Source organism: Sceloporus occidentalis, unplaced genomic scaffold, assembly GCF_023333645.1.
Source record: "Sceloporus occidentalis isolate IW3139 unplaced genomic scaffold, rSceOcc1.0.p SCAF_7, whole genome shotgun sequence".
Lineage (NCBI taxonomy): Eukaryota > Metazoa > Chordata > Lepidosauria > Squamata > Phrynosomatidae > Sceloporus > Sceloporus occidentalis.
The window spans coordinates 2,698,459-2,712,133 of record NW_028316987.1 but is presented as its reverse complement, the minus strand read 5'-3'; the positions used below and the strand labels follow the sequence as shown (position 1 = coordinate 2,712,133).

General features: G+C 40.7%; 1 protein-coding gene across 4 annotated transcripts in view; it reads right to left on the bottom strand.

The window, feature by feature from the left end:
* LOC149309027 (MAGUK p55 subfamily member 2) overlaps nt 1-13,675 on the bottom strand; it is a 68,496-nt gene that overhangs the window by 25,620 nt on the left and 29,201 nt on the right. For 2 of the 4 annotated variants that reach the window (XM_089531657.1, XM_089531658.1), the window contains exons 3-5: nt 9,686-9,804; nt 2,820-2,972; nt 343-492 (exon numbers count right to left, since the gene is read on the bottom strand). In XM_089531657.1, the coding sequence (XP_089387783.1) occupies nt 343-492; nt 2,820-2,972; nt 9,686-9,804 (422 nt within the window). Of the gene's footprint in view, nt 1-342; nt 493-2,819; nt 2,973-3,191; nt 3,240-9,685; nt 9,805-13,675 lie in introns of those variants that run through there. The other 2 variants (XM_089531656.1, XM_089531659.1) reach the window with 2 other exon arrangements.

The following is a 13,675-nucleotide window of genomic DNA, read 5'->3' as shown; positions in this document are numbered from 1 at the left end:
CTGTCCAAAGCCACCACCCTCTCAGCTGGGAAAAAATTGGTTTAAAAAAATGAAAATCCCCATTTCTAGAAGAGTCTTCACAAAAACAAGGCACAGCCCCCTCCACACTTTATGCTTTTCTTTTGTTCCAGTCCTCCCCAGAAAGAGTTTTTTAAAAACTAGGATTTCTGTCCACTTCTGTCTTTGATTTCAGAGGCTGACACAATCTAGAAAACAGGCATCTGCATTCTAGAGTTCGCTTACTCTGGTATAAATCAATAATAATTGCTTTTACAGATCTACTAAGCACACAGGTCCTGAAACTAAAATGTACAAAGCCAATAACAATGGGAGTTTGCTCACCAGGTGTTCCCCAGCAGTCTTACGAATCCCCACCATGCGCACAGCATCTGGGGGCACAGGCTGGTTGTTGAACATGGGGTCCAGGATGGGACTGGGTGGTGGAGTCTCGTAGCTCTTGGAGGCAACTGAATCGTGGGTTTCCAGGAGGGACTGTGAAGCCGGTCCAGCAGGGAGTGGAAGTGCAGACAAAGGAAAGGTTTGGTCAACAAGAAAAATGATAAGAATTTTTTGTATGTTTTCCAATGATTTTTCACGTGCTATCATCTTTTGCAGAATATACAATTTTGTAAAAAATGTGTTTTCATACAAAAAGTAGTGCAGAAAACAGTGTACAGTTGGCCCTCCAACTTTGCTGGGGTTAGTGGTACAGGAGTCTCTTGGGGGGCAAAAGCAAATTTAAAAAAACTTTTTTAAACCTGCAATAACATCACTCTAGGAATCCATAGGTCCTCCAGTGCAACTCTGTGATGAACATCTAGCAGAGGGTGACCACAGAATTGCACTGGAGGACCAATAAATGCCTACAGAAGTGTTTTCCCTAAGAAGCTCTAAATCCTCCAGTGTGATTTTATGGTCAACTTCAGAGTCATGCTGGAGGACATAGAGATTCCAAGTCAGAACATATTAATCCAATCCACAAAAATCAAATCCACGAAAGTCAAAGTCAAAGCTGCAAATGTGCCAACTGTATTTGTGCAAATTACAAAAAGCAAGCCTTTTGTGTTAACAAATGTCCTAAAACACGAAAAAGCTTGTGGCAGTTGACCATTTTCTGACTCGAACATCTTGATGTACTGAAACACTTTACCATCGACCAGAAAATTTGAGTATTCTGGGTGACAACAAGGTATGGGAAAAGAGAGATATCTATCATGCTTTATGCCCTCTAAAGCCACTGTTTTTGCTTCAGGTGGAACAAAGGGGTTTGCCCCATCACTAGTGTTCAAGAAATATTCATGTACCAGTATAGTCAGTTTCTGTAGATCTCAGACTAACTGAAACATTCTGAACAAAGCTATTGTGATTTGTGATGATACACCAGTGCAGGAATAGTACAGCACTTTGTTCATAGTAAGAGATGAGTGAAACTGTCAGGCTTGATTCTACTCAGGTCTTCATTTCTTACTTTAAAGTGTGTTCTGTCTTCTGTCTGCATTAGCTTTTGATAGTTTACCTCATCCACCCAAACATTTCTATCGATTTTTATGTGCATTTTGGTACATATTGTTTAAAATGCTCACATTTCACAATTCCATGAACACTTTCGCAAAAAACGCTTTATGCAATTTTCCCAAAGTACTTTTATGTATATTTTTATTTCAAATGTATTTATTTTGGTCCACATTTTTTGCATATCTGTGATATTTGTGCATCTCCCACTCTCTTTTCCACTTCTCAACTATAACTTGGTTTATACTGAAACACCTTCAGAAACATATACATTTCAATGGGAAACTGCATTCCAGTGTGTATTTAGGTAAAGGAAATGCAAATTTTATAGGAAAATGCACATTAAAATCAAGCTCAATAATTTTGTTGCCTTTGCCCTTGCAGGGAAGAGGCCAGCAGGAATATATGAAAAAACATTACAGGGACAGCTTATCCCAGCAGAAAAGGTTTAAAACAGGTTAGCATTAGTTTTTAAAATGCATACTCCTAGCAGATATAACAAAACAGACACAACCTTACAATAAAAAAAAACCTCTCCCTTCACATCATCCTCTCTTTGGCTATCAAAAGATAAATATCCTTCCACAAACATATATGCACAATAGCATAAAATGCATCAACATTTTTTCATATATGACATCATCTCAAGTTGTAATATCTAAAAACTTTGCTGAAGTCAAGTACATATGAGTAAGGTCAGTTAGCTAAATGGGAGACTACCTGGAGACCCCATGTTTGCTGACCCCATTGGAAAAAGGTGAACAGAAATGCAATGAAACTAATTTACAGTGTGAACCAAATGTTTCAGATGTCCGTCTAATAATGGCACAAATCCCCATGCCAGCCAAAAAGGAAGGAGTGGCATGGGCAGATGTCACATAAATCCTACATTGTTTATTACCATAGCTGTCGGAACAAGAACATCTCACCATAATGCCAAAAAAGTCTACTGTCAAGTCATAAGTTGCCCCAAACCCATTGCCAAACAGGATAAATTCCATATACCACTTGTTAACAAATGGTCAAAGAAATTCCTTCAATAATGTACAAATTGACACCTCCTTCCACTCTCTCTTTTTCAATCTGTGACACAAAATCTGATTTCTCTGGTATTCCTTTTACCCTCTACTCTGTTTCTCTGACAGGTCAATGCCTACTGTTTTCTTTTTCTGACAGGTCAATGCCAAGTGGACTCCAAGCGAGTCCCAGTTTTATCCCTAAAGGTAGCATAAATTCTCCCCACAAATCTGCAAGGAGCTCCTTTCCCCATCTCATCCCCTCCGTTGCACCCTTCCCTTGTTTTCTACCTGGAAGTGGGGTTCCTGGAGGATGCGAGCCAGTTCGGCAGCCGTACTGTCTTGCTGGGCGATGCAAGTGATGTCTTTCAGGATCTCCTGGACCAGCTCCAAATTGTTGTCCCTCACAGCCTCCAGCTTTGTCTCCTCCAGTCGCTCATGAGCCTGGAGGGAAGAGAGGGAGGGTGGCAAGAGGGTGGGGGGATTAGAGACACACATAAACAAACAAAGGCTGGCTAACCCGGTTGTCCTTCCAGCACTGACTAACATTTGTAAACAGGGATGCTGGAGATGCAAAGATAATAGCAAAGACCTGGGGTGTTTCTACGGATTCCCTATGAGTGTAACCTCCAAGTTTAAAAGAGAAATTAAAAGCATACGTACTTCTCCAAAATTAAACAGGATCACCCTGCATCTGCTGAACTTGACAAATCTGTCTTCCCAAAGTCACAAAGAAAGGGAAAGGGGTACGGTATACTGCAGACAGCAAGAAGGGAAATGATTCAAAACACACACACATACGGACAAGAAGATCCCTCCCTCCCCCAAGTAAGGCAAATACTCAAACAAAACAGTGCTTTCCTTGGCCTTCCATGGAGTGTAGCCAGAAATCAAACAGGTCTTTGCTCTATTAGAGATGAATAGCTTTTCTGGATGAGCCTCAAGGAGCAAGAGACAGATACAAAAGAGAAGAAGCTAAAAATAATAGCCTCTCAAATAGAAGCTTAGTATTATCCTCTGGAGTCAGCCAGAATATAGGAGGGGAGGCTTCTTATGAGTCAAGACTTAATTCTGGAACCCATTTTCATTGCTAAAGCCAGCGCTGGAAAATACAGGAGCTGGGTATTTTTGTATTTACACTAACATCTTTGGCAGAGAAATGGCATGTTCCTAATCTTATTCATCTGAGAATTGTCTTTCCTAGACCTCAGTATTCTATAAGGATCATGCAGACTCAATTTGCAAGATGTAAAGTTTAGACTCTCCATCTAGGAAATGTACCAGATCTTCTGCTGGGTTCATATAAGCAGCTCAAGCCCAAACCAAACAAGGAATCTTTTTAGAGTGTTTTGTTGTTGTTGTTGTTGTTGTTGTTGTTTTAAATGAGTGCGTGGCCAGAAAAGCTGCTGGGAGCTGGGATCAATAATAGAGGCAGAGCAAGTAGAGGCTACTTAATCTTTTTCCTTCTTTTTTCCTAGATCAAAAAACCTCTCATTTCTATCCCAAGCTGTTTCTTCACCTGTGACTGTTGCTGGAGATGGAGAGCTAAGCGATCTCCCCGTATCTTTTCCCTTCAATGAAAAAAGAAGCAGGGGTAGGTGATTTTAAAATAAAAATAATGACAGGGAAGGGGTTAAGCAGTGCCTCTGACCTTTTACTCCTGAGTGTTGCCTGCTGCAGCTTATGTCAAGTAAACCCAGAACAGAGAAGTGCAACTTTGTAAACCCAAATGACTGACCATTCATTTTATCTAGTTTTGTTGGTGGGCCCCTATGCCTCTCATATGTGCTGAACTACAACTTCCATAATTATTTAATATTGTGCACAATGGCTGGGATATATGGAAGCTGGGAGACAGAACTTAGTAAAGCTTTGTGTAATGCAGCTCTCAAAATTCCCAGTATGTGGGATTCTGGGAGGTGTAGTTCAAACTCTAGAACAGGGATATGAAGGATACTTGCTAGTTTTCACATACTCAACACAAAAAGGTTTATCTTCACATTAAAACACCATGCCAAGCAAATGGTCAACCACTGATGTTTTTATTTTATATGACTTTTTTTGCATTAAAAAAAATTGTGCTGAAAACAATTCTTCTGAAAAAACAAAAAAAGTTCTTAGCTCAGAAACATTTTTGTGTGTGTAAAACCCAAGGTTTCATTGCAAACCAATTTTTCACAAAAAGTTCTGAAGTGTAAAAATAAAATAGAAATGTGTGAAAAACCCATAATCTCATCCAGTGGGAAAGATCTACATACTAGTTCTGGAGTCAGAGTCTAGCTTACATTGGGCTGCTGCTTCCATCCGTTGATGTGGGCGTCAGACCAGCTCATGTGCTGTGGATTGGCCAGGACTACTTTTCCCCTTTCATTGACAGGCAAAGGTAGCACCCATAGAGATCTGTAGACACTGCCAAGCCACAGCATATCCTCTTCACTTGCTGTGGGGAGAGGGAAATGTGAGCTCCCTTTTACTGTGGATACAGACTTTTATGACCAAAAAGAAAAGAAAAGGTAGCTTATTCACTTTTATCTATAGGTATTTTGACCATATTCAATATGTCAGGAGTATGGAAACTTTGGCTATCCTGATATCGTGAACTTTTGTTCTCACAGCCACCTCGAATCCCATCTTGAGAGAAAGGTGGGAAATACATTCAATAAATATATCACAGTCACACTGGGTGAGGCTGGTGTAGGTTGTTTGTCAAAGCATCTTGAGGGCTAAAGGATCCTCACCCTTGCTCTGCACCAAAACTTGGGAAAGTTACTTTTCAGACTACAACTCTCACAGTACCTTGCCATCAGCAAAGTGTGTTGGGTGCAGCTGCTGGCAGCCAGGATGACCTGACACCTCCTTTCCCAGGTCATGTCCTACATTTTAGCCTTCTTCCCAGAAGGATTTCAACATGTTCTCCATTTTGAACACGACTAAGAAATATGGATTTACATTTATATTGGTGTTTTCAGCTTTTATTTTGTAATGTCCTACATTTTCTTGAATGTCTTACATTTTGCAGTGCATTGTCCTCCTTTGAGAATGTAATATCTGGTCACCGTCACCCTAAGCCAAAACATGTGCAAGGCCAAAAGTTCTACATCCCTTTTATACAATGGAATGAAAGCACAGGGACAAGGGCACCACTGTGCAACAGATGTATCCTGCTGATAACAGTGGAAGTGGATTTGCACAGAAAGCATGTTGTCTTTGTAAGTTGTGCACGGAGCATTTTGGTTGTGCGTCCTATACCTGTGCGTCCTATACTTTGCACTGCAGTTGCATATCTTACACTTTGCACTGTGGTTACACATTATTATGCCCTGTACAATGAAATATAGTCACTCAGATATGTTGTGCAGTGCCAATAATATCTATGGGGGTTGCATAGTGCTCATATGGTATACCTCCACATACAAGTATTTACGCTACACAATGTGGAAATTGAAATAGGTAAATAATTCCTGTACCCTGGATCAAACATTGACAGGAACAGGGACTGCAGTCAAGAAGTAAGAAGAAAAGTAGGAATTGGAAGGGTAGCCATGAAAGAACTAGATAAGATCCTAAAGAGCATTTTTTAGCAGGCAATGCTATTTTCAATGCAACCCTGTGTGCACTCAGAGGTTATGTCTGGCTGAGTTTCCTGCAGCTATGTGTGCAGAGGCTCACAGCCTCATTATCTGATGGGATTTTGGGAATCTACAATTTCTAGCTATTAATAAGACAATTAGAAAAGAATTATTAGTTTGCTTTTGTAAGCTACTCAGGATGTTGTGGTGAAGAACAGTACATATATTTATATTAAACACAGTAAATAAATGTGAGCATTTATATCCTGGCTTTTTGCCTCAATTTGAAGCAGCAAAGGTAACTTACAATGGGGTAAAAATCAATAAACACAGTAAAGAAACAAGCAAACAAAAAGTAAGAGTACGTACAGCAAATAGAGAACAGTAGCTAATATACAAAATCATGTAACAGGAGAGACACAGGGGAAAACTATCAGTTGATATATTGTGGGGGTTTTTTAAAGAGATCTCAGATATTGAGTTAGAATGTATCAGGTTTGGTTCCCTACTATTTGGTAAGAGTAAGGGAACTACCTTAAGTAGCAGATGTAGTGGTGTGAGTGGGAAGAGAAAGGAGAGACCCCAGATTTTTAAAAAATTAAATTAAAAATTGATTCTTTTAAATTTTTCTTTAAAAACACCACATCTTACCAAATGTTCACTTTAATCATGTGAAACTATGCATATGTAAATACATTTAGGCTGTAAGTATGATATGTAATTTAAAGGTATAATTTTAATTTTGCTAGTTGTTTACGTCAACTGCTGCATTCAGTGACACACAAAAATTGTGATTTATGAGTAACATTAGTACAAAAACCATTACTGAGGATTCTATATGGTGTGGCATGGAAGGAGGTCAATGGGGGGAGTGACACCATGAGTTACTGCACTGTGTGACATAAACCCAAGGGACGCCACAGCCTTTCCCTAGTATATACAATGGAAAACGATGCTATATTTTTCATTGCTTTGGGCAACCAAATATCCTGGGCTGATGCTCATCATGGCAATTGGTATATGACAATGTTCGATAGCTGGACAAATTATTCATATTATTTCATATGTGAAATGAGCTAAACACAATATCTTAAGCAGTTGAATTCTGAAGGCAAATTTCCCCTCATAATGTAATTCTGTGCTGGAAATTTCTCCATTAAAATTTGTTAAACATTTGTATATGGCAAGAGAAAGCCATGTTAAACAAGTTTTCATGCCCCAGGATTTGCCCTATACTAAAAAATAGGAAATGACAGGCCTTGCAAAAGGAGTCATGACTTCAGCACCCGTCAATATTTTCTCATTTCCCCCATATTATTATTCGGAACTGAAATGGATTTAATAGGCATTATTACCAGATGACATACACAAGATAGTCAGTATAGCAAGTGGTACATCAAGTACATCAACAATGCCAACCAAATTCATTTCAGTTCCAGGTTATAACATAAACTGTGGGGGAAAACAAAGTGGGGAGAAATATGTCTTCAAGGCACTATTTGCCATGGTGAACGTCAGCTGAAATGGAGCCCTTATTAAAAGCAGCAATATTGGAAAAAAGCAGTAGTTCATCAGGGTATCAAAGCCCAATAAGCTGGTCAAACCAGAAATGGAGTAAATTTTGTTTAGTCCAGAATTTTAAACAAACTGACTGAATTCCTAATTCCTGTACTAATATACCTATTGGAACCCAGCTGTCTTTCAAACTTCATGTTTTTCCACATTTTACAGTGCAGCTCACAATTCAAAAACTCAACATATACTTTTAAAAATGTGCATTTCAGGGCAAGCTGTATTAAAAGCATGCATATATTAGGGAAAGTTTTCTCCAAAAAAGCATACATCAGGAAAAGCAGGATGAGTGTTTATATTAAGGACCAAAATTAAACAGTTACATGGGGGTTTGGATGACAGCAGAGTGTGTGTGTGGTGTGTGTATGAGGAGACTAGTGACTGTAACTCACAACGTCCAAAAATTGTGAATTTGTACTTGGTGTTCTAAAACAAATGCAGACATTGGACAAAGACTGAAAATTAAATACATGAAAAACTAACATGGATAAAAGATAGACTGATATAGACCTCGGGGCAGACTAAACACAATTTAGGGAAACTCAATCCAGAAGCAGTCAGTATTTATGTTTTTTAAAAAAGCAAAACTATGAATGTGCTTAAGAATGAGATGTATGTGGATGTACAGCTTAAGAATGGGATGTACAATTCTTGTCATGGAGAGATAGCAAACAAAAGCAATGGTCTTAAACAGTCTTCCCCAACCTGGAACCTCCAGATGATATGTTAGATCACAATCCTTGTCATGGCCTGCTAGCAAGGCCAATGGTTCATGTAAAGGGTGTTAGGTTGAGGAAGCCTGGTCTTCACTAACACAAACTAAAGCCCAAGACAGACGGGCCAAAAGGGGTGTGGTGGCGGCAACACTAGGGTTTGGGCGTGCATAGTAACTCCTGAACTCTAGTGCGTGTGGGCGCTGCCATGATTGCATGGTCCCTCCCACATGGGGCATGCATCCATGACGTGTCCTAAGCGACGTGTCCAAATGGCACGTCACACAGGACACATCACCACGCCGCTGGAATGTGCTTATCACACCTTTCCAGCAGTGTGAAAAGGAGCTCTGTTTTGCAACCAAACGGCCACACCAACGATACAGAGGAGAAAGGGGCCACATGAAGCCTCAAATACACCCGTTTTACAGGCCATGGAAAAGCTGCATTTTTCTGCTTCTCTGTGGCCTGGAAAAACGCCGGATTGGGGCCACAGGGCTGCCAATGAAGCTGCCCTGGCCCCAATCCAGCATGAAAAGGGGCGGGTGCAGGCTGCCCCTTTGGGGCGGTCTGTATCAGGCCTGAGATTTGAGGTGGGGTGGAATAACAGCAACAGTGGCACTCCCATAATAAAGCTTTCTAGTGGAAGAAACAGCCTCTATCCTTTGATATCACCCAAGTTCCTTTGGGGAGGCATAAAGCACAGGATGTCCTACTTTGAGCAGTATCTTAGATTAAATGGATACCCCATTAAGATTCTTCCAGCACTGAAATGCACTCAGCCCAGGTTCAAAGTCTTTCTTTCTGTCTGTCTTTCTGTCTTTCTTTCTTTCTTTCTTTCTTTCTTTCTTTCTTTCTTATTACTTAACACTTTCTAGGCTGTGAGCCAGCACTAGCAAATTCTTCAGCTAAACCTTCATGGGCCTATTTTTTCAAACTAAACCTGGGAAGATATAGCAAATATCACCCAGAGCATCATAGGGGATAAGTTCAGCTCTATTTAGCTAACTGAGAAAGTATAGAAGAAGAGTATGTGGCCACGTTTGTGTATGTGCGTGCATGCACGTATGTAAATTGTGTGTTGACCTGTTGCACTCTAGAGACAGGTGACAGCAATTCCATCCAGGAGAAGGGAGAAAGAAAGCAAGGATGTAGAGTAAGTGGTCAGCCAGCTAAAATATTTGGTAAATTCATTAGAGAGAGGATTAGGAAGAAATAAGCAATGTAGTGGATGTGGGTGGAACTGAAGATGGAGGCTCTGTTCAGCTACTGTCCCATGCCCAACTACCCCATTTAACTGTACCTTAGCCAATGATCTTACTATTGGACTCTCCATGAGGCCACGGAGAAAGATGAGATCCAGATCTCCAGCCCCCATAGAGTTAGGAAGGTCACTGAGATTGTCCAAGACCTGCTGCATGGCTGTGTAAAGAAACAAACATATTATTAGGAATACAAACATCGCCATAATTATCACTACTATACAATAAAACAAAGGTAGCTAGGGTTGCCAGCATGAAAACACTACAGGACTCCTCTATCTTCAATGGTTGCATAGAAGAAAGAATTTCAGCAGGTGATGCTTTCCACCTAACCAAATAACAGGCAACACCTGTTGAAATACATTCTTCTACACAGCCATTAAAGATAAAGGAACCGCTCCAGTTTTCATGCTGGCAATCCTGTATGCAGTTGAAACATAGCCTATCCATCCCCAGTCTGCTCAACAGATGGGCTGGGGGAAGAAAATTAAAAGACAGAAACCAACCAGAACAGATAACTATAATAAGGGATAAGGAAGGCATATCAAACAGTTGATGCTCTTGCCTCTTGTATCAGCACTGTAAGCAAGTGGGCATGTGTGCACATCAGGCACTGCGCCTGGTCCATGTGGTTACTTAGTACACAGGCAATCAAGCAACATTTGTAGGCTTTGGATGGCCATGGCAGACAGCCACAGACATCTGTCTCCTCCCCAGCTAACCAATTCATTAATATACAACATAACCCACATTTTGCTTTCAGCCAGAGCAACAAGCAGGAAGACAGTGGAGAAATTATGTCAAAAATAGCTACAGGCCCACCAGGCATTAATTGTAAGTATTCTGAAACTCACACCTGTTATTTATCTCCGTGTAGACCAGGCCTCGGAGCCTGCCTTACCTCATGCAAGATCAGCATTGAGTTCTTAAGGACATTTGTCATACTCTTCCCATTCTTTCTGTGAAGGTGTAGTCCCATCCTGTCCCTCCCCTATTTTCTCCTCCTTGGTGTTTGTGCCAGTTGTGGTAGCAGATAGGTATGTCGTACTGAAAAGGAGGAGTGTGCTGCCACCAATGAAGAGTGACAGTGATGCTCCTCTGATGCCACTGCCATTGTTATTACTCGCAAGATTCAAGTGGTGTCTGTATGGGTCACAATATTCCAGGAGCAGTCTGGAGTATTCTGGTCCTGGAGGTGTCTTGATGTGCCCTGTTACCTGGGCACTCTGGAGCAATGCCGGGTGTTTGTTCACACACATGCCCCACTGTGCCACTCACCTGTGTGCATCACTCCCTCTGAGGTCAACAGTGAGGCACCCAGCATTCATCACATGGCTGGGCAGCTCATCCTGACTCTGAAGGAATTGATTTACAGGTGGCACTCAGCATCACTCCAGAGAGCTCCAGATCTTAAAGGTGACTTTGTTTACTCCATTTTAAGGGTAGTAGTATACCATAGATTCAGTGCTGAACTGGCCATACGTTATTCGGACAGTTCACACTAAAACCAGGAATTGGACCTTGTGCTGTCTGGACTGATCGCAGTGAGGCTGGGGGCAGGATATATTATTCGGCCCATGCCACATCAGCCAGTGCCTTGTTGGTAATTGCAAAAAGAGCAGTCCAATTTTCACAAAAGAAGCAATATTGACGAGGGGCTGGAAATAGCATCAGCTGATTGGGAAATCTAGTGACAGCTCTACAGCACCTATGCATGATGGGCCTTCTTTCATGTAGATAGTTTTGTTACAGTGAATGTGCTAAACTCCCAGGTGGAATTTTTCATGACAAATATAAAGCCATCTTTTAACTGCCTTGGTGGACTGAACTCTTGACCTGGAACTGAAAGGATCTAAAAAGAGACAGTGCATATCTATGGAAGGCAGCAGAATGAATAGCTCATTGTAATGAGGGGGACAACAGATAATTTCCGAAGATTGTTAGTCTATATGGAAGATGTGGTTGCAACAGAAGACTATTGAAAGGAGAATTTACGAGTATTGGAGTAAATTGCATATCGGGGAGAAAGAAAATGAGGTCTGCATGACCAACTGGAGGTGGGAGTGGAATGAGAGGAAATGAAATCAACGCTGAGAATTGATTTCTATAGCAGACAGCAAACAATTCAAGGAGGAAATACACATGGGAATTCTAAGTAACTGTTTCTGCCTCTATTGCCCCGCACCTGTATGCCATACATTCTCTTATGCAAGTGTGAGATTGATCATAATTTACAGAGGGAGATGGGAGGTGGGAGTGGACAGCTGAACAGCCACTGCATTTATCTTGTATATATTAGAGCTTTGCATCACGTCACAGGTTGTACATTTGCTGTGTGATATATGCTTTGGGGAGGGGAGCTAGGGTTGACTTCCTAAAATGCATGAAACGTATTACTCAGCTAGGCAACTTGTGCCATAATAAATATGCATGGCTTTAGGACTCCAAAAATCCTATTTATATTTTGGATCTGATAATAACAACATTAAATATTTGAAAAGATGTCATAGTGAAGATAAAGCAAGCTTGTTTTTGCTGCTCCAGAGAGTACAACATGGAGCAGTCGATTAAAACTACTGGAAAAGAGATTCCACCGAAACATTAGGAAGAACCTCTTGATGATAAGAGCTATTTGACAGTGGAATACACTCCCTCAGAGAGTGGTGGAGCCTCTTTCTTTTGAAGTTTTTAAATAGAGGCTTGATGGCCATCTATTTTTCACCTTCTGGAGCACATACACAGTCTAGCTCAACCTTTCATGGTCTGATGCTTTTCAGACTTCTATTCCCATTTTCTTTCTCCACTGATCATGTCATCTGGGACTGATGGGAACTGCAGCCTAGAACACCTAAAGACTTAATAAGTTGAAGATGGCTGCTCTAGCTCTTAACCACCATCCTGGTCTCTCTCTTTTTTTCAAAGCTGACTGCTGTTTCTTCCTCAACTGATAAACCAGATGGAGGAGAGAATCGTGCAACCTTCCAAATATTGCTTAGTTACAACTCCCAGCATTCCTGGACATGGGCTATACCAGCTAGGGTCAGTGGTAGGTAGCTAAGCACCTTCCACAAAATCTGGAGGATTGCACACTTCTTTCTACCAAATTAACAATGCTCAGTATTGCACATACAGAGGGCAGAGCACTAATCTGGGCCACCAGAGAAAGAAACAAGTAAATCCCTTGGTGCAGCCACACTGCAAAATTAAACCAGTTTGATACCATTTTAACTGTCATGACTCTATCATGTAGAATCCTGGGACTTGTAGTTTGGCAAGGTATTCAGCCTGGCCAATTGAGAGCTCTGGTGCCTCACCAAACTACAAATCCCAGGATTCCACAGGCTAGAGTCATGGTAGTTAAAGTGGTGCCAAACTGCTTTAATTCTGCAGTATGGCTGCAGACCCTATGCCCATGCAGCCCTCTGTCTCAAGACAGATATTTTCAGATCTTGGAACTTTTAACAATGCATTAGTCACTTACTCTTCAAAATGCCATACTGGTCATTGCTTCTCACATTATGAAATACAGTGAAGCCTTGTTATACGCTGGGGTTTGGTTTCAAGATCCCCCTTGTATAACAAAATCTGTGAATGCTCAAGTCCCATTAAATAAAATGACATAGCAATATGGTGTCCCTTATAAAAAATGGAAAATCAAGGTTTGATATTTGAACTTTATACTTTGTTTTGAACATTTTCAAACCGTGTATGCTTGAATCCATGTATAAAAAATCCTTGTATAAGAAGGGCTGATTATATTGTGTTCATTTTTGCTTAATGTCTACAATTGAAATGTTTTTTGATGCATAAACTTTCTCACTTTTAAAAAAACACATTAAAGATAAATTTAAAAATAAATAAAAAACCCTCCAGTAGGAAAGAAAGAAAGAAAGAAAGAAAAGAGGCCACTATTTATTATTATTTTTAAAATAGAATTAGCAGGTAAATTCCTGAACACACTTGAACTCATTTAATTTTGGAAGCTAATCACTGTTGGGTCGGATGGGAATCCAACAGGAAGCACCAGGTAG